We start from the raw sequence: 19,662 nt of genomic DNA, 5'->3' as shown, positions 1-19,662 counted from the left end.
CAGCTTGAGGACACAAAAAAGGATGAAGCCAATGGTAATACAGTGATTTCTGCTGAGAAAACAAGTCAAGAATGCCAAGGCCACCATGCCACTTTGGTGCAGTCATCGTTTGCCAACTAATGCGAGGAAAGATTTGCCGGTTGACAAAAGAAGTAATGACAGTTCGAATGGTATTAAGGATTGCTTGAGTGGTAGGGATCACCCGCAAAATATACCAGCATTTAGACAATAAAAGCGAACTGGCAACTGTAGCTCTACCAACAACAGAAAGATCGCGTGAGGCATGAATATCCGCCAGTTGAGTCAGTGATCGAGTGAGGGACGAAAAAAAGTGAGCGCGCTGGTCCAAGGATTGGATAAGGGGAAAACCTAAATAGATAATGGGTTCAGCATCTGTACGGCACCATATCTTGGGAATGTCAATGGCTTGTAGAGTAGTCAGCCATTTATCATCTAGATTGTGGCCAGAGAGAGAGATTGCTCGCACTTTATGGTAGTTAATCTTGGCATTGGATGCTTTACTGTAGGCCTGCAAGTGAAACTGCATTCTGCGAAGGTCACGGATATTATGAAGAAAAACTAAAGTGTCATCAGCATAACTAAACAATTTGATAGCAGGTAAGGTGATAGCTTGACTAAAATCATTATGCTTGTGATGATCTGACATTAAATAAGTCTTCATTTACATACTAAAATATATCATAATCAATTTACATCAGAAATAGACATAAAAGAACCTCTTGTACTGAATAAGACAATGGATCTTTTAATAGATCAAGACTTATAACCGAAATCCATAATTTACATTATTTAATTAATTTAAAGTAGTCTATGATAATAGAGACTCAGTCATTTGCATGAACTCTACTACTACTTACTCCGACATCTCTTCATGTATAAATATGCTAGAATAATTTATAATCAAAAAGAAAACAATAAAATTGTATAAAACAGTCTCAAAGTATCTACCTTTGTCTCTATATCATCTTATTATATAACTCTATTATCAAAACATCATAATGCTTGAAGCGATAGCCAGAAAATTGAGTGTCATTCAATATCAACTGGAGAAGTGGCTCTAAGGCAAAATTGTATAAAATACAAGAGAGTGGGTCACCTTGTTTGAGGCCTCGGCGCTTTGGAACCAACTGCTTAGAGAGCCAACCATTGATGTTGATACAAATGGAATTATCTCTAAACAAGGTAATAGTGCTGGCAACCAGGGTCTTTGGAAAACCAAAGTGTAACAACACTTGCTTGAGATAGTCAAGGTTGACACGATCATAGGCCTTTTCTTGGTCTAAAAGAATGCCAAGATCTTTGTCTGGTCGACGATAGTTTGTTGCTGCATTTTCCATGATCATTTGGGTGAGCAATCCATGTTCAGCAATATATTTGCCAGGCATAAAGCCTAGCTGATGTCTGTTGATAAGTGTAGCAGCTACTGTCATAATCCTGTGGTTGATTATCCGAGTGAAGATCTTGTTATCTGTATTCACCAACTGGATAGGACGATAGTTCTCTGCCCGCGTTAGATCACCTTTCTTAGGCAAAAGAGTCATAAGTGATAGCAGCCATGATCTTGGGAATAAAGAATGAGCTAAGGCATCATTATATACTTGTAGAACCAGCTGCCTTAAACAAGGAACATAAAGTAAAATACCTAGAATTTCGTATGGCAAACCATCGCTACCAGGACTACTCTGACGAGGTGAGCGTCTACTTGCTTTCGATATCTCCAGCCAAGTGATAGGACTTTCAAGGGTAGATGCTTGCTCTTTAGTAAGACGTTGGCTGTTGGTACGTTGTAAAAGCGTATTGACATCAGAGGATTGGATCTTGTCAGGACGATATAGCGCCTTATAGAAGGCAACCATCACCTTTGTTTTCCCTTCTGTATTAGTAACCAATCGTCTAGAGTTGGGATCAAAGAGCTTTGGTATTGTTCGCTGTGTAGACCTATCTTATGCAAGTTTTTTGAGAAGACCAGGAGATCGGTCACCTTTTTTTCGCCAAAATTTGCCTGCTTTGAGATGTTCTATTTCGGCAGATTCATCCTGCAAAATAGTAATCATTTTTCAGCCTTTGGCAAAAGAGATGATAAAATAGATGTATTTTTATGATCTCGTAAGATTATGTTGCGTTTGGATTGAAGCTTTTTCAGAGATTTGGATCGCCAGTTGTTACGCTCGATCTGGAAGGATCGAGTAAAAACTTTGACTTGTTCTTTCAATTCATCCCAAATAGTTTGAACTGAAGGGCAATCAGGATCCAAACGGTTGATGTTATCCATGTATTGCTCAATATGTGTTGTCAAACCTTTTCTATATGCAGATAGTCGAGCAAGATTAGGATTATCTTTCCAAGGACCAGGTCCAGCGGGAGTGTGCACCAGTTGATAGTTGATAGAAAGCAAGGCATGGTCAGTCCAACTGTAGTTGACAAAATTTGGAGTCATAGAAATTACATTGTCAGCATGATGTAGAGTGCAAAATACATAGTCAATATGTATGCGACTACCAGTGGTACTGACAAATGTAGGAAGAGGATCACTTTGAAAACAATCTTGGAATGAAGTAAGAAGTAGATCATTCCAGCACGTATCAATGTTGGATTTACGGTAAATGTCATAGTTGAAATCGCCAGCAATAATAATAGGCAAAGACGTTGACTGTAAATGTGACATTAATGGTTGATTGGAAGATAACGTGCGAAAGAATGTGGATCGATTACTACGATAAGCAGGAGCATAAATATTGAGGATATACATAAAAGGAATGGAGGGTTCAGAGGCATGAGCGATAGACGCTAAGAGAAAGCGGCCATTGGTAGAATTGATGGTGGGATGTGCTGTAATTTTGTAGTGAGATCTTAAGGAAACAATGCCACAGTGTTCTGTCCAAAGACTAGATTTAGTCTGGAACTTGAGGTTGAGCTGTTTCTGTATATTAAGTGTAGATGCGTGTGTTTCTTGTAAGCATAGAATGTCATATTTAGTTGAACGTAGAAAGCGGATGAATAAGGACTGTTTGTAAGGATCTGAAGTTTTTGTAAGGCCACGGCAATTAAGGGTGGCAATTTGCATAGAGTCTTTAGGCATAGATTATCTTATTGAAAGTCAGGAGAGGTACCTGTTGATCCACCTGTATTATGATTAGGCACCACTCTATGTCTCTCATCGTCATGATTAAATTTGATCTTTTTACGCTCCTGGATAAACCTTTCTAAGTCCAAAGCCTCTTGGGTTGGATTATTGCTTGGAATATTTTGAAGATATTCATCATCATCCTCTCCATCGGAGTCAATGATTTCTACTTCACTATCTCTTTGCTCTTTCATTTCATGATCCATCAATTCATGCTCGACTACTGTAATATCGTTTGAAAGTGTTTGAATAGTCTCGGTTGCCATTTGACTAAGAGGAACGGTAGTCAATGAAGCAGGAGGGACAATTTGCTTAGGCTTCGCACTTTGTGCCAGTTGCTCATTGGGCAGGTTGGATCCTGATCTACTAGCCTTGTCTTTTGTAATTCCAATACGCTTATTAGGAGGGTGGCCTGATCCATGACTACGACGAGGACAATCACGGCTGATATGACCACGCTCATTGCAGCTATAACAACGACGAGTATTAATGAGTTCCATGCAATCTGCTCGACAATGGTCGGATTTTTGACAAAAACGACAAAATTGGGGCATTTCATCCCACGTAAGCAGAAGTTCACGATCAAATTCGGGCCAATCCACTATTCGACCAAGTTGCTCAGGCTCAGACTTGTGAGGATTGTTCAGGTCAAGAACGACGTAGCCCTGGCCGAAAAATACAGCACCGTCCATATGAAATCCCAGATCCAGGATTTCACCAAAATGGGAAAAACATTTTTTCATTTGCTCACGGAGAGTTGAAGGATTAATAAGGGGAAGTCGTTCAACCTTAACTCGAGCAACTTTGGCGTTTTGGGGCAAGCGGCGGTAGTCTTTGATAATATTATTATCTTCCATCTGCAAACCGGTGTTGATCAACTTATTGTATACTTCTGAGTTGGTGTCCCAGCAAGTTTCAATAAAACGTCTCTGCAAATACTTGCGCTCAACAAGTAAAGTGCCAAAGAAATAGTACTCTTCATGGGTATTAAGTGACCTAAGAAACTGCTTAAGGCCATTCACATCACGAATGTTGGTGATATCGATCAATACACTATCTTTCTCTAAACCGATAATATAAGGCGTAATAGTGCCTGAAGAAAGAGTGTTGGTACTAGCATACTTCGACTGGGAAGAACCAGAAGTGCGTGCAGATGAAGCTGTGGCAGCTAATGATGACGACTGGTTAGCAGACACAATAGTTCTAGCCGCTACTTGCGACCAAGTTCTGAATAAATTATCGTTGTTACGACGCCCTTTGGAGGATGTCATGTTGTGGGTTGGCTTGTTAGGCGAAAGAACCATAAAAGAACTGATTTCTATTGCGACTGCAAGAAGAGTTGGAGTTGCTTTTCATTTCAATCTTCACACCATAGTTACGTGGCAAGTCCTATATCCATTTATCCCACCTTTGCATTATAAAATGCATATCTTTCTATTTTTTTTTTGTGTTCTTTGACATGCTAGATAGCATGCGATATAATTTATAAGTTTTTATCTAGCAAGTTCTATATGACATTTAGAGTAAAAATGCTCAAAACACAGCTTAAATGCACTAATCTTTGATGCATCATTACTCGACAACGAGACTATCAAAAGGGTCTGTTTTTTTTTATTTAAACCATATTCCTTCGAGTCAAGAGATCGAAAGATACCATTGGTTTGGCTCCTGGGGTGAAATTTATTTTTTGACCTATGGAGAATCCATAGAGGTCCGTGAAGACGGAAAAAAAAAAAAAAAAAAAAAAAAAAAAAAAAAAACTCAATCAGAAATTTTTTGGAATGACCCCAATGTAGGCCTGATCCAACCGAAATTAGGTGAGACCATGTATAAATACTTCCAAAGAAAAGAAAACGAGTCTTCTAAGATGAAAATGTCGACTTAATCTGAGCATTACCTTCAAAAATGCAATCAAAGCTCGCTGTACACTGTAGTCAATACAAAAGAGACTTTTTTCGGTAGATACTGATTAACAAATGGGTACTCTTTGTAATATTTTTTGACGTATAGAATACACACGAACAGACTGTATTATAATACATGCTATTTTTGAGGCCAGAGAGTAGCTTTGGATATGACAAATGATGGATACCATACAAAAGGAGGATTGGCTAATTTCAAACGTCCGTTTTTTTTTTTTTTTTTTTTTTTTTTTTTTTTTTACCTGGGGTACTAGGTTTACTCTCTGTTCTAATGAACATTCTTTTTCTGTTTTCCATTAGCTCAAACTGTATTGCTGGATCCAGGTACAGCTGTATGTGTCTGATACTGCTACTTTGTAAGCCTTGGCGGCAAACAAAATCCATGATTATGCAGCTATATGAAAAAAAGATTACTATGTAAAATAGTGCTATTATTACTGTTTCAACTCAATACACTAGGAGAACATAGATTATATGTTTCTGTATTCGATCATGTAGTCTCTATACCTCTAAAGCCCTCAATAAGCCCTTAAAACAGGGGTTTAGAAAGTTAGCTGAGTATAACTGAGTCTGAATAATGGTCAGGGAACTTATCAGAATATAAAAACAGGTTCCTACCCTTTTTTTCTTTGCTTTCTTTTTGCAGCGTGTTTGTTTTCTGTCCTTTCAGGATAATGTACCAAACGTACTTGAGGGGGGATTTACCACCTGGGTACAAGTGCATTCTCTGTCAAGATAGTCTGCCTTTTTTTCATTAAACGGGTCTTTGTCGAATTTGATAGAAAGTAAAACAGACGCGTGTAGAGGGTTAGCTTATGATCCTGTCCGAGGGGGTATTCCATCTTAGTTATGCGCACTGGCAGTCCAAGTCCAAATATTCCCAACGCTGGAAGGCTACTATCTTTTCTTGGCACCTTCTTCTCACTTGTGGGGAGGGAGGGGAACCTATCGGATAGTAATAAGTTTAACCCTATTCGTGGTATCTTGGTAGTCTCATTTCTTTGTGTGTGTGGCTATTAGGGTATTGCAGCAGTCTTGGTCGTTTGCTACTGTGATAGTGCTAGAAAGCGGTAGTAAAGGTTACTGGGATTGATAGTCATTCGCCTTTTCCTTTGTGAATGCTCTTTAGAGAGGGTCTAAAAAGTCCTTTCAAGGGGCCTGTTTTAGTCTGGCGGCTAGAATAGTCTTTCTAAAGTTAAGCTTCACTTTTGAAGGGGTATCTGTCTATTCGTGGCAAGCTCTATTCATTTAGGGTCGACTATCGGACAGAGTAATGGCTTTTTGTATATAGTGTTCGTCATCTATTGAAAATGATACGCATTCCATTTTTTTTGATAGTGTGAATACTATATAGTGGGGGTCTGAGGGGCTTTGTGCGTACGCGCACCATCTTTTTGGGAACTCAATTGAACTGGTTTAGGTCCTCGTCCTAGTTCCTGGAAACAAATACTCACAGTATTTGGCTAAAGTACCAGTTTTTTTTATCTTTTTATTCAATAAAGTAAAACAAAAGCAACCATTTTATACTCGTATACAACAATAAGTTAGAGTTACTGCGTTGAATACATGAAATTTTCTTCCTAGCAGAAAGTGCATAACTGACCTTGATGTACAGCTGTATCTTTTTGTTATGCAATCCAACATATCACGTGATATAAGGGTAGATGCACACTAACGCGTTCACTTTGACTCTTTATTTTTCTTCATACGATGAACACCATTCCTGTACTGATCGCCTCCAAAGACTATAAAGCTCTTTTAGATACATGTGAACAAGAAGAAATCCAAGTAAGATGCTGAGCCGATCTTTTCTTTATTCATGTATTCTCTCAGTACAATCAGCTTGAAATTATCTATCCCATCTATTTAGCAGGTTGCATCTTGACAAACGATCTGTAAGTAATGACTTTATTAAAACGAGATAGCCAACATTCACTCTAGTCAATCAGCGCGTCATGTACGCAAAAGAATCCTTGTCAATAAGACAAGTTCACCAGAAATTGAAGCTATCTGGACAGTCGTCGTGGATTTGATCAAAAAGGCTTATCCACAAGTCTATCAAGACCTAAGCCAGTTTGAATGGTCTGAATGGATGCAGCCTTTGATTGAACAGATCAAGGAAAACACAAGAGAACATTTGTTTTATTTAATATCGCAAGTGTATACATCAATGGAATTATCTCAAGCATCGCAATACTTTGGTGTGTCTGAAGAAGAAGCTTTACAAGGTAAAGTTGAATGTAGACTATTTTTTTTTTGTTCTTATTCTTATTGTATATGTTAGAAATGACAAACCGTGGATGGAAATACAATGAATCGACCCGTATTTTATATCCAACCAAGACAAGTAAGTAAAAAGTATGAAGTGCACCTATTTTAACCCTATTTAAATCATAGCCTTCCCTACACTGGCTACTACACATCATCCTCAACACTTTGAGAAATTAGCAGATATTGTATTAAGTCTCGAAAAGTTTTAATAAATCTTTTTATTTCTCTTGCTGATCAAACTCTAAACGTTTTAAATCCCCTTTTAACCAAAGAGAAGGTAATGAACCAACAAACACAATAACAGCAACTGCGATCATGGACATACTCATATTGTTGGGCGGATTTGCATCAGGGCCTGCTCTTAATCCATCAATGATCACACAAAATACCAACATGGATGCAGTCGAAAGAGCCCATAGTAAAGAGGAAGTCACGGACTCAGGCACAGGATAAGAAACTAACATCATGAGTGCATGACCAACAAAATAATCACTTACTTTCACAGGCAAATTCTAAATGAAGGGGAAAGATAGCATAAGCAAAGAATCCATTCAAAACACAAGCAATCATCACCACCGAAAATGCAGAAGGAATCACTATATGATAAGTCAGTTGCAATAATCCAAGGCTCCTCACTTACTTTGAAAGATAAACATCACATAGGTAAATACCATACATGGTGTCAACAACTTGATCAACATCACATGCTGTGCTGTCTTGCCCGCCCAATAACCGGAGACAATACCACCCACAAACCCAGCCAGGACAACAGCAGCTGCACAATAGCCTGCTTGTTGATCTGTGTAGCCAAAGGGTGAAATGGCCTCAATAATTAAGGTTGAAACTGAGAATGCCATACCGGCATTCGTACCACACAAGATACTACACCACCAAAACCCTTTGTGTCTTATGAGGACACGCATGCCTTCTACAATACTCATACGGTCTTGATCTGCTGAAGGAGAAGAAGGAATACGGGGAATTCCGGGTAAAAAGACAGAAGGAACGGCTGCTGCTGTTGAAATAATAGCTACCATTAAAAACATAGTAGGCACTTGATCTGCTGTGGGTGCTATTAAGGGTATAAGGATAGGTGCTAATGCCATGCCAAATGAGAGTGCTATTCCATGTTAAAGTTGCCTTATTTCTATCATGTGTCCTTACTGGATAATGTGTTTGCAACCGCCCTATCTTTAGGAGCAAACCAAACTGACGCTACCTTAAAAACCTTATTAGCCAACATGATACATTTATTTATTTATTTTTTACTTTTGCAGATATACTAGTCATGTATAGGTTAGTGAGATTATATAAACACATATAGACTTTACTTGTACACAAAAGCACCACCTATGCTTGCTATCGCTTGACCGATCATGACAACAGTATAGCGATGTTGTTGAGGTGTAACAATAGCTATATATCGAATCCAACAGCCAATCAGGTTGATAACACCGGCAAAAATGATCTACATACATAAATTTGTTAATTATGAGATTGAACCCAAAAAAAGAAAATAATTTACATTTGCTTTAATCCCAAATTGTTGATAAGACCAGCCTGTCACAAGTGAGAAAAACGTGTTGATAATAGCAGATACATTAGAAAGCCAATTAAGTTGTGTAAGATTAATTCCAAGCCATTCTGAAGCAGCTGAAGGAGTACTTGAGGCACTTAACCACATTAAGGAAACCGCACTATTGATCAGCATAATGCTTATGACCTGTAACCATGCAATCCATGTTGTACCATAGACTAAGTCATGTATGGATTTATTACTATAGGTGACGGAAGTCATGTTTCTTTTTTGAAGAAAAAAGGAAAAAAAGAAAAAAGAAAGATAAAAAAAATGATAATGTACAAGTTATGTATATACTATTGTTTTTTTCTTATTTATTTATTTAAGGGTAGTTTTAAAGAGGGTTTCCCCTTTATCTTTCTTTACTGGGATCCACTCTCCTAGGATTGATTTCTCCTAATACGTATCATCATTGTTAAGTGTCTTTTCTTATTTTCTGTCATGTATAGCTTAAATAGGTTCTCCTGAGTAATATATAGAAATAATTAGAATATGTCAAAGGAGATTCAGGGAAACTTGAATGTATAGATCGTTTGTGTCCAAAACAAGTAACTGCTTGATTTAGTTTGAGAAAGTTTCTTTTTTTTGGGGGGATGACTTAACATGTACTTGATCGATACATTAAATAGACTTCCATTATGACTTTAACCTTTTTGAGTCTTATGATGGCAGCATTGGTCACACAAATCTACTTCGGATAAAAGCCTTTTAAAGTAATGTACCCACTTTGATTGTTGCGCGAACAATAAGGTATATGCACAGACTCATATTCTTATTTATTTATTTATTTCTATTTGTAAGTGTTGATTTTTGTGTTCGTCTGATGGAAGGAACAACAGAAGGTCTTTCTAAAGGCGTGGAGGAACGAACTTGTTTGGTTGTATTTGGTATCATGGAACGACGTACATTGGTATCTTTTCTACTTTTGAGTTCTTCAATTCCTTCTAAGGCTTTGTCCAATTGAGCCTGTAATTGGCGCCTGGAAGCTGCTTCTTGTTCAACCTGTTTTTGTCTTGCTGTTTCTGATGCATGCATCTGGTCTAGAACGCGTGTCATCATTTCTTCCAATTTTAGACGACTGCTGGTTTCTTTTCTTAAACGTGTTTCCAAAGGTTGTAATTGTGCTAAAGTGGCATTCATCTTGGTCTCATAGGCTTGGCGAAGATGAACTTCTTGTTCAAGACGATCATACAACACTTTTTGCTGTTGGTCCATCACCACAGTCATGTCTTCCATGGCTTTTTCAAATGCTCTTCGCATGGCTGATTCTTGACGTACACGTTGTTCTAATTGATTCAATCGGTCTTGCATGGCTTGCATTTGACGTTGATGAAAACGATTTGATATCTTGGCAAGTCCGAGCATCACTTGTTGATCTGGTTTTAAGGCACATGTCTTGGCTTGTTTACGACTCGCATAGCCTCGCCAGACAGCCTGAATCTTGGTGGCTGCTCTGTCTTTTTCTGATGATTCTTCGTCTTCATTCAATGGATAAAATATGCATTGTGATTCGAGTTCTTCATCGAGTTCGGTGGTATCGTCATAGCCTTCATCACTGTAGGATCCTTCAGGGAATTTAGGTTGAATGTAAGTGATGGGTGATTGTTTATGAAGTCGATTGAGTTTAATGATCACTATACGAGAATCACTAGGTATACTACTACTAACTGAGGCATTATCAAGGCATTCATCTAAGGGTACAACATGAATAAACTTATTTCTTTTTTGTTCATGCTTACCTTTTGGTGTAACGTGATCGCACAATGGAGTATCAGCTAAGAATGAAGCAGGACCCACAGGGATCACTGTGTCGCAAGATAAAGGACGTGGTCTTGGGCTCACTTGAGAAGGTAATTGAAGTGGTGATAGCCTGCCATCATCCACTAACTCGTCTTCTTCCTGAATTGTCTCATGATCAAAAGAAGAACTATCATAATAATAAGCCGATGAGAATGCCGTGCTTGTAAATGAAGAAGCATCAAAAAATGAATTTTGATTGGCATCGTCCAAATAAGCCAATGCTTCTAAACAATCCTTGGTGGGGAATTCATAAAGATATTGTTCAGTTGTTAAATGTTGTGCGACCGTCATGGCGTCTTGGTGATAATAATCAGACTGAAGGAGAACAATCGAAAGGAGAAAGATCGGAGTGAATAATGTCAAATCATCAGTATACACACATATATATATATATATGCTAATTTACCTCTTGTGATTGATAAAAATCTTGTTGTTGAAGCATTATGAAGAATAAATATTAAGGTATAAGAGGAATTTTTATTTTTTTGTATAGATTAGATTTTTTTTTCTTCAAGAAAAAAAAAACAATAATAATATAAAGGAATGGAAAGGGAAGGGAGAGTGGAAAGGAGAAAGAGAGAAAAGTAGAAAAAAGAGAGAAAAAAGAATAAATGATACAAACATGAAATCTGTTTAGAGGTCGTATTTAAAGGTTTTTTTTTTTTTTTTTTTTTTTTTTGCTGTCAAGTAAAATAAGGAGTAAATTTATGATGCTACTTGTTGTTTTGGGGGGAGAATACAATAAAAAAAAAGGGGGGGGGGAGAAGGGGGGGGGGAAAGAAAGTGAACAAAGAGAAAAAAAAAATAGAGAGGAGAATCATTTGAGGAGAGTATACGAATGATGGAATCACTCTTTTTTCTTTTTTTTAAATTTTAATCATCTTTTTATAAATTCAATCAGATGAATAAAGAACCAATACTTTAATTTCTTTATGTTATTTTATTAACATGTAATTAAAATAACAATATTATAGATAAAATAACAAAATAATAGTTTTCTAAAAAGAAAGAAATTTCTAGATCACTTCCAAAATCAAAAAGTTCAAGCGATAATTGCATTCTGTTTGACACCTTTTCTCTCCTGATTTTTTTTTGCTCTAATTAATCTTGGTTTGTTGATCAGAGATTTCGATCAAATAATTATTTTTAGCTTAATCCCCCCCCCTTTCTCCTTTTTATTAATACACAACAACAACCTCGAGTAAGGAAAAGAAACTCCTTTTACAAAAAAAAAAAAAAAAGACAATGACAGTCGATCAACTTTATTTTCAATAGGTGGCGTTATTGAACTTATGAACCATGGACTGTTCTAATGTAGACAGCGTATTCCATTTGCCAATGTAGTCCACCTTATGTTGTTTAAACCATTGAATGACTGCTTCAGATTCTGCTTGAAACATGTCTAGTGTCATGGTCTTGAACAGATTGTCAGATACAAATTCGTTTCATATTCTAGGCGTTTAAGGTTAGGGAACAACCTCAGCAAACTTTGAAATCCAGGTTTAGATAAAGGCGTTGTCATGTATTTCGTCATCTTGAGGCAACTGAGATCAAAGACACATTGTTGATTTGCTAAGGCTTCAATCGAGATAAAATCATAGTCATGGAGTTCAAGTGAAGAGAGACTGAGCTCTGTCAAGAAATGCCAAAATGCTTCATTGGTAATCTGTTCTGTTGTGGAACATAGGCTGAGTGACTCAAGTTTGTGCCAATGACGTGCTATACTAAACAAGACAGCGTCGTTCATGCCTGCATGAAACCCTTTGAAGTGACACATGTTGGGACACCCATACACAACGGATGCCGACAGACCTGCAGAACTAATAACTTGATCATGATTGTCGATATAGTATAGACACTCGAGTGATTGACTATAATGGGCAATGGCACAATACAAGCCTGTCATTGACAAGTCTAACTGACAATATTGTATCGTGATAGACATAAGATAGTTGCGATTCATACGCAGTAGTGAACTCGTAGCATCTGAGAATCGTTGGTGGAGTATAACTCCTTGCTTGAGATATTCTCTTTTGCGTCTTGAGGGTGGTAAGGCTGTCATATAACAGAAAAAAGTGGGGGGGGGGGTATTCAACCATCATGTTCTGTATAAAATAAGAATAGCAGCGATCGATCATGATAGACTTGATTCGAGGAGCTATCTTGACCAACTTTTCTAATGAACAAACTAGTAAATTATATTCTACTAGAGTCAATGCAACATGTTAATGTAAATAGGGACCATAGACCATTGAACACCACTGCTTACAGACACTACCATCCATATTAAGTTCCTTTATTTCTTATTCTAGTAGCCACTTACGTCGATAAAGGTCATCGTTCAGGTAATGTTAAAAATGAAAAAAATAAGAAATAAAATAGTTTGGGGAAACATAAAGAGAAAGACAAAGATGTGCTCATTTTATCTTTTTATTAGCCAGTTTCAGGTACCAAAAAAAAAAAAAAAAAAAAATTCTTCACAAGATTTCAAGCGGGATCCAATTTTAAAGAAATCTTAGTTGAGATGAAGTGAAATGAATGGGTCTCCAATCCAGTTTCTCGGGAGAAATAAACCTCTTCTTTTTCTGTTGTACCTTTTCCCATTGTTCCACCACTTTGTCCCCCAAACAAATGATATGCTGTCCACGGTAATAACGTAGTGCACCAATACTCTGGAGTGTATGTAGAATGTCTTGTGTCGTAATTGAGGTCTTTTGCGAGATTTCTTCAATTGTTACTTCTTCATTCGTAGACAACAAGAAGCCTACAATGGTGTCTGTCCAATAGGCACGATAAGACATGAGACCCAGATCAGATAATGGTTTTTCAGGTGACCCTGTGCGACCTTCTACTTTCGATAGTTCATACGAAAATGCAATCAATAATTTACCGTATCCATGGCGTTGATATTGTGGCAGTGTCAGAATACAGGCCACATTGTAGTTCTCGGCTGATTCTTTCTCTTTTGAGAAATAACCTATTAAATGGCAGCCTAAAGCATCTCGCTTGGTCATACAATAAAACAAGAATGGATCCACATCATAATAAAGCATTTTATGGTCAAGAAACAGCTTAGATAACAAACAGAGATTGCGGCACCATGTCTTTTGCTTCCTTCCATCAATTTCAAAAAACGAGATATCGTCTTTTCGATAGATTTCATTGCCTGGTGGATGTTGGAGTTCACACCGAGAACGATGGCGTTCAAGGCGTTTATGCGAATCATAAAACAACAGACAAAATTCACACAGATAGAGTGTATCACAATAAGCATATTCTTTAGGATACGGTGAGAAATACCATGTTTCTACTTGATGGGCACCCATCTGAATCTTGTTCATGTTCTTTACACGGGCAATTTCACTGATATTTTGTGTCATAGATCCTGATGTCCTCAGTTTTTCAATCTCTTGTTCTTTTGAAAAGTGTTGGGGTTCTTGTTCTTTTTTTGTCTTTACTGTCCCTACTTCGTCTTCATCTTCGCCATCTTCTGCCAACACAATTTCCTCAGGTAGATCATCATCATCTAATTTTCGTTTTACCGGTGTCGATGCACGGCTGTTTGTCGCACTCTGTTTTTTTGTCTTTTTGGGCACTGGTTTAGGAAATTCAACACCCCGAGAAAAATCCAATCGATTGAATGTAACCCACTCATCAAGACGCTTATTGAATTCAACATAATGCACATAATATTCCAATGCGCCTGTTTGTTTGGTGGATTCTCTTGCCAAGATGATCTCTGCTTTTCTGTATTCAGAGTCTCCCTTGACAGACATCTTTTCTACATATAATTTACAATGGACGGGTGATGCCATAAATTTGATCATCTGTGCTTTTGATTCTGGATGGGACTGATCAGGGTTCTTTTCTTGGTTCATGGTGTTCAATGGGAAAAACAGAAAAAAAAAAAGACCGAATCCATTGTATTCAGACAAATGATGATGTCACAATTGTGGTGAGAAAACAAAGGCCGATTGAACCTGATAAGTTTGCCCTACGATTCCCTTGCTGTGTTTCCCCACATTTTATTTCTCTTTTACACCCCACTCTCTCTCTCCCTCCTGAACTATGTTAGCTACTCGCTCTATCTTGAAGACTGTTGCTCAAAGTAAACATCATGTTTGAACGATATCCATGTTACTAAATACCCATTAGACCCTGCTGTCTTTAGAAACACGATGGCCACTGCTCCTGCCCTTGGTGTTAGGTAAATACAAAACGCATAGACATTGACCAACACCTTCACTCTAGACACTTTAATGCTTCTCGTCAAGCTAAAGAGCAATGTGCTGCTGCTGAATCTGAGATGTTGCGTCAACAACGTAAAGTGCGTCCTGTGTCTCCTCATTTGACTATTTACCAACCTCAAATCACTTGGTACTTGTCTGCTGCTCACCGTATAACTGGTGCTGCCTTGGGTGGCGGTAAGGTGAAACGATATGGATATACATCTTAATCTTCTCTTTAGGTTTCTACTTGGGTGCTCTTGCCTATCTTGCTGCTCCTGCATTTGGTTATACTGTCGATACAGCTGCTATTGTTTCTGCAGCTGCTTCTGCTCCTGTTGCTGCCAAGGTACTTGCTAAAACTACCGTGGCTGCTCCTTTTGTTTTCCACAGTCTTAACGGTGTTAGACACTTGGTAAGTGAAACAACAACCCACTACGTATCATGTTATTGACTCTTGTTAGATTTGGGATACTTGTAAACTGATCGAAATTAAGGGTGTCTATGCTTCTGGTTATGCTGTTCTTGGTGGTACTGTCATTGGTTCTTTATACTTGGCTTCCTTGTAATAAAGTTTTCCGATCTATTTTACCCTATGGAAAAAGGTTTTTGAGGAAGCATGTGAATAACCGCCTTCAGATTGAAATGCAGATCCGAAATGATTCAAGTTCCGTACATATTTACTCTTAAAAAAAAAGCAGTAGGCTTAGGAGTGACTGTACCTTCATGACTGATGTATATGTGTCTAGAGAGTCGTTTTTGTCTGATCTATGTATCAACCTAGATTTTCTCTGGCCTCATGTTGAATATTGATCCATATTTTACTGAGTTTCAAATGCTTCCGTAAAGTATTCATGCAAAAAAAAAAAAAAAAAAAAAAAACTTTTTCTTTCTGTATGTCATCTTCAGAACAAGACACTGTACCTGAATCACAACCATCTTTATTTACAAGCAATACGTTTATCTGCTCTCCTTCTTCATTGAAGCAAACCAAGATCAAGACAATCAAAAGGACAGAGACAAGTTTGCCTGAATCTAAAAGTACGCCTATGATGCCTCACTTGGCATTTACGTGTGATGTGACATGCATACAACACTTGAGTTATACATTAGCAGATCAATATGAACTGATTGAACTTGATAAACTGGATGTGATCTTGAATACGCGTCTATTAGAAATAAGGTGTATTTTTATGTTGAATGGACTTGATCATCTACTTGACTCTCCTGCATGGATTCAACAACCCTTGAATGAAGTAATGTCAACCTAAAAGATAGTCTTATTCACGCTTAATAGGTCATGTCAAAGTGTGGTTTATCTCTGTTCAACACAGACTCACCTCACATCTTTTACTATGAAATGAAAACTGCTTTTATTACTACCCCTTTGTCTTATGTGTTAGACCAACAAGCACCTCATGGTATCCTTGAAAGATTTGATATCATATTTGACTACAGTACAAACAAACCCAAGGAATTTCAAGCAGTATGGAACAGAAAGATACAAACAGACTTTATGATCAAGTATGTGTATGATGGATTAAACACAATCTTGGTCAAAAAGACATGTTGTGCTTATCCCTTTATCTTCTCTCATGCTTATGTGAAGGTAAACAATGGATCGTCTGTTATTGCTTCTAACTTGAATCAATAGAAACTATCGAATATCATGTCATTTCTGCCTCTTATTGCTCAGTCATTACAAAAGTCCTATTTGACATCTAAAGCAACTATGTCTGTTGATAATCATGCATTCAGTCAAGGGTTTTTAGAGAAACTCAAGGTAATCAAACCATCCATGCTTTCATTATTCAACCCATCCCCATTTAGACAATTCAAACAAACACAGCTATTATGAATCCATCAACAGACCAAGACATTCAAGAAGATAACATCAGTACTTATTTAACACTGGGTATGTATCATGCCATCAAAATGGCCCATAAGCAGGTAATACACACACATATATATATATATATATATATATACATATCTATCGATGAATTGACGACTAAGGGCCATAGAAACCCTCTTGTACACAAAAGACATTCCATGAACCACCCAATGCTATTTGTACTATTGCAAAACTATGGTCTACTACAGCATCAAAGAAATGAATAAAGCCCCTTTCTTTTTCTTTTTAATTTAATTTAATTCTTCTTTAATGTTTCTTCAACACCAGGCTAAAATATATAGTCAAGTTAAAAAGCAAAGTCATGGATCATTGTCACTTACATTGGATCTTGTAGAATACATGCTTTCAACATTCTTCTTGACTTGATCAAATGTATCCTTTGTCTCAGCACTAGTAGAAGCAGCAGCAGCACCAACAGCATTCTTCAATTGAGTTGTGTTTTGTTGAATTTGTTCTTGTAATTTACTGACATTCTCATCAACAGCACCACGGAATTGTGAGAGAGTAACATCTAGCTGCTTACGAGCATCACCTACAGTCTCATTCACAGTCTGATGAGCTGCTTGTAATTGAGGATATCTGTGTTCTAATTTCTCAAGGTGAAGAGCAACATTGTGTGTTGTCTTGGGAAGCAAATAGTAAGAGGCGCCAATAGCCAATGTACTGGAAGTCAAGAAACGAAGCACAATATTTCTGTTACGGGCAATAATGGTACCTGCCAAAGCAGCAACACCGACATACAACACATTAGGAAAAACTTCTTCGTTTTTATCAATAGTGTCGTTGATGTTGGTTGTCACTTGGTGTTCTAATTGTTTGTACTTTTCAACCAAACCATTGACATGTGTCTATGTTCCATATCAGTACTCAAGAACCATAGTCGCAGCTTCGTTTTTACCTTTCCTTCTTCCAGAGTTTCATTAGCATATTTTTGTGCATAGAACACTTGTTCTTCAAGCTTAGTGGGTGATTCAATAATAACAACTTCAGGTTCAGGTTCGTCATAAATACTAAGCTATTGTATCATGTTCAACTCCTTGTCATCTTGCTCAACATTACCTTGGTTCTCTTTTCTTCAGCAAAAACAGTAGTGGTGGTAGCAGTCAACCAGGCACTACTAGCAGCAGCAGTAGCAAGCTAACCAATGTCTTGTTAATTCGTGCTTTTTTTTATTTTTGTTTTTGTTTTCTCTTACACTTCTCTTAACAATGGGAGAAAACATAGATGTATGCGGAGAAGGTTGAGAGAAAGAGAGGAGAGAAAAAAAAAAAAGAGGTTTTGTTTTTTTTTTCTAATCTATCCCTGGGTGGCTTCTCAGCCAATAAGAAGGAAAGTGAAGTCGATTGACACTCAAGAGATGACGTAGGTATTTTTATCCAATCGTATGCAAGTCAGTCAAGACGATTTCAAAAAATGGCATTATGTAAACATGATGTAAATGCATATTCTTGGTTGTATCTCTATACGCATATATATATGGGCTCAAGTACAACATAGACGTTTATAGCTATTTCCAAGATACTTTCTATCCAGAAAAGATATTTTGTCTTTATTATCCAGATATGATTTCATGCTAATTTTTTTTTTTTTTTTTTTTTTTTACAACACACTTTTTGAAGCTCCGTTAAATTGGCTTGATGAAATTCTTAAAGAAGTCCTCTCTTTCTTACGTGATTCATCAAACACACAACCATGGAAGAAACACCTTTATACGGCATTGACAAAGGCAAGTGGACTATTACTTGACTGACTAACAATAATACCCATCTATAGAAATAAGAGCCAAGATAGATTCCAAGTATTCTGTTGAACGAGAACAAGAAGCAAAACAATGGATCGAACAATTGATAGGCGAGCCATTCCCTTCTCATGATTTTGCCGAGGATTTAAAAGACGGTGTGATTCTCTGCAAGTAAGAGAAAAAAAAAAGGGAAATCGAAAGGATATCACTAATATATCTATTCAGAGTCATTGGTAAGTTAGTTCCCGGTCAAGGCAAATTCAAACAATCCAAAATGCCTTTTATTCAAGTAATGTACACAACTATATACAGTCTTTTGTATCTCATATTTACAAGATGGAAAATATTGCTTCTTTTCTTAGAGGAGCAGAAGTATTGGGTGTGCCTAAGCATGATCTTTTTCAAACAGTGGATTTATTTGAGAAGAAGAACATGACTCAAGTCGTCGATTCTATATTTGCTTTGTCTCGTTATGGTTACAAAGCAGGCACATCGACTAATGTAAGTTCACTCATTCAATGTTCTTGGTTCATCTTAGTCCTATAGTATCTTGGTCCCAAATTAGCTGATAAACAAAAAGCCAATTATTCAAGAGATGCTGCTACTGCTAATAGTGCTACATTTAATACATATCAATATGGTTATACAGGTGGTGCTAATCAGGTAAGCATAAGACAGACGATGAGTAACACAGACTCATTTTATGATATTAGTCTGGTATGAGCTTTGGACAGCGTCGTAATATTGTTGGATCTGATCCTTATGCTCAATACAAATAAATCTTATGGTCTCCTTTAATAGAAAGCGTGTGTTTCCTCTCAATTTCTTAATTCAATAAACCAAGTTACTTTTTTCTTTAAGTCATTAGTAAAAGACAATCAACAAGAGAAGGGTTCTAATGACCAATTCAAAGACGGGCCATCTCGACACATTTCAACACATGGCAATGTACTCATACATAGACAGTGGCAACGATATGATGACTTGGAAGAAAATACTCTTTACTATCAAACTCATCTTGATGGTTGCTGAAAGAGCATTGCAAGGCAGGAGAATGGTTTAC

At 37.3% G+C, this 19,662-nt stretch overlaps 9 protein-coding genes across 9 annotated transcripts; 4 read left to right on the top strand and 5 right to left on the bottom strand.

The window, feature by feature from the left end:
• Positions 1-6,660: 6,660 nt before the first annotated feature.
• Positions 6,661-7,572, top strand: B0P05DRAFT_560986 (COP9 signalosome). Its single transcript, XM_051580442.1, has 5 exons — positions 6,661-6,855; positions 6,901-6,962; positions 7,009-7,295; positions 7,352-7,414; positions 7,465-7,572. The coding sequence occupies exons 1-5, from the start codon at positions 6,778-6,780 to the stop codon at positions 7,545-7,547; spliced, it is 573 nt and encodes a 190-aa protein (XP_051430404.1). The 5' UTR covers positions 6,661-6,777; the 3' UTR covers positions 7,548-7,572.
• On the bottom strand, positions 7,573-9,169 carry B0P05DRAFT_560980 (major facilitator superfamily domain-containing protein). Its single transcript, XM_051580441.1, has 6 exons — positions 8,864-9,169; positions 8,670-8,806; positions 8,608-8,620; positions 8,503-8,557; positions 7,998-8,458; positions 7,573-7,941 (listed from the first exon to the last, which is right to left on the bottom strand). Exons 1-6 carry the CDS (start codon positions 9,134-9,136, stop codon positions 7,828-7,830), a joined length of 1,053 nt encoding a protein of 350 aa, XP_051430403.1. The 5' UTR covers positions 9,137-9,169; the 3' UTR covers positions 7,573-7,827.
• Positions 9,170-9,499: 330 nt separating this feature from the next.
• B0P05DRAFT_291618 (uncharacterized protein) lies at positions 9,500-11,314 on the bottom strand. The gene is made up of 3 exons (XM_051573456.1): positions 11,124-11,314; positions 10,657-11,032; positions 9,500-10,608 (listed from the first exon to the last, which is right to left on the bottom strand). Exons 1-3 carry the CDS (start codon positions 11,157-11,159, stop codon positions 9,698-9,700), a joined length of 1,323 nt encoding a protein of 440 aa, XP_051430402.1. The 5' UTR covers positions 11,160-11,314; the 3' UTR covers positions 9,500-9,697.
• A 685-nt stretch (positions 11,315-11,999) lies between these two features.
• Positions 12,000-13,149, bottom strand: B0P05DRAFT_560969 (uncharacterized protein). The gene is made up of 2 exons (XM_051580440.1): positions 13,041-13,149; positions 12,000-12,991 (listed from the first exon to the last, which is right to left on the bottom strand). The coding sequence occupies exon 2, from the start codon at positions 12,777-12,779 to the stop codon at positions 12,126-12,128; it is 654 nt and encodes a 217-aa protein (XP_051430401.1). The 5' UTR covers positions 12,780-12,991; positions 13,041-13,149; the 3' UTR covers positions 12,000-12,125.
• Positions 13,150-13,221: 72 nt separating this feature from the next.
• Positions 13,222-14,595, bottom strand: B0P05DRAFT_591527 (acyl-CoA N-acyltransferase; the record flags this gene model as incomplete). Its single annotated transcript, XM_051582912.1, has 1 exon — positions 13,222-14,595. The coding sequence occupies one exon, from the start codon at positions 14,593-14,595 to the stop codon at positions 13,222-13,224; it is 1,374 nt and encodes a 457-aa protein (XP_051430400.1).
• A 190-nt stretch (positions 14,596-14,785) lies between these two features.
• On the top strand, positions 14,786-15,512 carry B0P05DRAFT_591526 (succinate dehydrogenase cytochrome b560 subunit; the record flags this gene model as incomplete). Its single annotated transcript, XM_051582911.1, has 5 exons — positions 14,786-14,825; positions 14,873-14,924; positions 14,969-15,141; positions 15,186-15,358; positions 15,408-15,512. The coding sequence occupies 5 exons, from the start codon at positions 14,786-14,788 to the stop codon at positions 15,510-15,512; spliced, it is 543 nt and encodes a 180-aa protein (XP_051430399.1).
• Positions 15,513-15,841: 329 nt separating this feature from the next.
• On the top strand, positions 15,842-17,118 carry B0P05DRAFT_291580 (uncharacterized protein). Its single transcript, XM_051573455.1, has 5 exons — positions 15,842-16,199; positions 16,241-16,552; positions 16,598-16,726; positions 16,774-16,893; positions 16,960-17,118. Exons 1-5 carry the CDS (start codon positions 15,993-15,995, stop codon positions 17,062-17,064), a joined length of 873 nt encoding a protein of 290 aa, XP_051430398.1. The 5' UTR covers positions 15,842-15,992; the 3' UTR covers positions 17,065-17,118.
• On the bottom strand, positions 17,033-18,149 carry B0P05DRAFT_560961 (apolipo protein O-domain-containing protein). Its single transcript, XM_051580439.1, has 5 exons — positions 18,054-18,149; positions 17,918-17,995; positions 17,757-17,873; positions 17,179-17,706; positions 17,033-17,126 (listed from the first exon to the last, which is right to left on the bottom strand). The coding sequence occupies exons 1-5, from the start codon at positions 18,078-18,080 to the stop codon at positions 17,094-17,096; spliced, it is 783 nt and encodes a 260-aa protein (XP_051430397.1). The 5' UTR covers positions 18,081-18,149; the 3' UTR covers positions 17,033-17,093.
• Positions 18,150-18,465: 316 nt separating this feature from the next.
• On the top strand, positions 18,466-19,417 carry B0P05DRAFT_560956 (calponin homology domain-containing protein). Its single transcript, XM_051580438.1, has 6 exons — positions 18,466-18,584; positions 18,632-18,770; positions 18,825-18,888; positions 18,936-19,100; positions 19,146-19,262; positions 19,313-19,417. Exons 1-6 carry the CDS (start codon positions 18,551-18,553, stop codon positions 19,376-19,378), a joined length of 585 nt encoding a protein of 194 aa, XP_051430396.1. The 5' UTR covers positions 18,466-18,550; the 3' UTR covers positions 19,379-19,417.
• Positions 19,418-19,662: the final 245 nt, after the last annotated feature.

Source organism: Gilbertella persicaria (assembly GCF_025201335.1).
Source record: "Gilbertella persicaria strain CBS 190.32 chromosome Unknown B0P05scaffold_59, whole genome shotgun sequence".
Taxonomy (NCBI): domain Eukaryota; kingdom Fungi; phylum Mucoromycota; class Mucoromycetes; order Mucorales; family Choanephoraceae; genus Gilbertella; species Gilbertella persicaria.
The sequence above is the reverse complement of the archived record's forward strand: the minus strand, read 5'-3'. Positions and strand labels throughout refer to the sequence as shown.

Excerpts from the sequence above, each read along its gene's own strand:
- B0P05DRAFT_560961 (XM_051580439.1), bottom strand. The coding sequence starts at position 18,080 with ATGTTTTCTCCCATTGTTAAGAGAAGT. Across the intron at positions 17,996-18,053 it reads CTCCCATTGTTAAGAGAAGT|CTTGCTACTGCTGCTGCTAG; the intron begins GTAAGAGAAAAC and ends GACATTGGTTAG. Across the intron at positions 17,874-17,917 it reads CTGAAGAAAAGAGAACCAAG|CTTAGTATTTATGACGAACC; the intron begins GTAATGTTGAGC and ends ATGATACAATAG.
- B0P05DRAFT_291580 (XM_051573455.1), top strand. The coding sequence starts at position 15,993 with ATGATGCCTCACTTGGCATTTACGTGTGATGTGACATGCATACAACAC. Across the intron at positions 16,727-16,773 it reads GGTTTTTAGAGAAACTCAAG|ACAATTCAAACAAACACAGC; the intron begins GTAATCAAACCA and ends ATCCCCATTTAG. Across the intron at positions 16,894-16,959 it reads TCAAAATGGCCCATAAGCAG|GGCCATAGAAACCCTCTTGT; the intron begins GTAATACACACA and ends TTGACGACTAAG.
- B0P05DRAFT_291618 (XM_051573456.1), bottom strand. The coding sequence starts at position 11,159 with ATGCTTCAACAACAAGATTTTTATCAATCACAAGAG. Across the intron at positions 11,033-11,123 it reads ATTTTTATCAATCACAAGAG|TCTGATTATTATCACCAAGA; the intron begins GTAAATTAGCAT and ends GTTCTCCTTCAG. Across the intron at positions 10,609-10,656 it reads CGATCACGTTACACCAAAAG|ATGAATGCCTTGATAATGCC; the intron begins GTAAGCATGAAC and ends TTGTACCCTTAG.
- B0P05DRAFT_560986 (XM_051580442.1), top strand. The coding sequence starts at position 6,778 with ATGAACACCATTCCTGTACTGATCGCCTCCAAAGACTATAAAGCTCTT. Across the intron at positions 6,856-6,900 it reads GTGAACAAGAAGAAATCCAA|TACAATCAGCTTGAAATTAT; the intron begins GTAAGATGCTGA and ends GTATTCTCTCAG. Across the intron at positions 6,963-7,008 it reads TGCATCTTGACAAACGATCT|TCAATCAGCGCGTCATGTAC; the intron begins GTAAGTAATGAC and ends CATTCACTCTAG.
- B0P05DRAFT_560980 (XM_051580441.1), bottom strand. The coding sequence starts at position 9,136 with ATGACTTCCGTCACCTATAGTAATAAATCCATACATGACTTAGTCTAT. Across the intron at positions 8,807-8,863 it reads AATTTGGGATTAAAGCAAAT|ATCATTTTTGCCGGTGTTAT; the intron begins GTAAATTATTTT and ends TTATGTATGTAG. Across the intron at positions 7,942-7,997 it reads CATGTATGGTATTTACCTAT|CATATAGTGATTCCTTCTGC; the intron begins GTGATGTTTATC and ends CAACTGACTTAT.
- B0P05DRAFT_560956 (XM_051580438.1), top strand. The coding sequence starts at position 18,551 with ATGGAAGAAACACCTTTATACGGCATTGACAAAG. Across the intron at positions 18,585-18,631 it reads TTTATACGGCATTGACAAAG|AAATAAGAGCCAAGATAGAT; the intron begins GCAAGTGGACTA and ends ACCCATCTATAG. Across the intron at positions 18,889-18,935 it reads CCAAAATGCCTTTTATTCAA|ATGGAAAATATTGCTTCTTT; the intron begins GTAATGTACACA and ends CATATTTACAAG.
- B0P05DRAFT_560969 (XM_051580440.1), bottom strand. The coding sequence starts at position 12,779 with ATGACAGCCTTACCACCCTCAAGACGCAAAAGAGAATATCTCAAGCAA.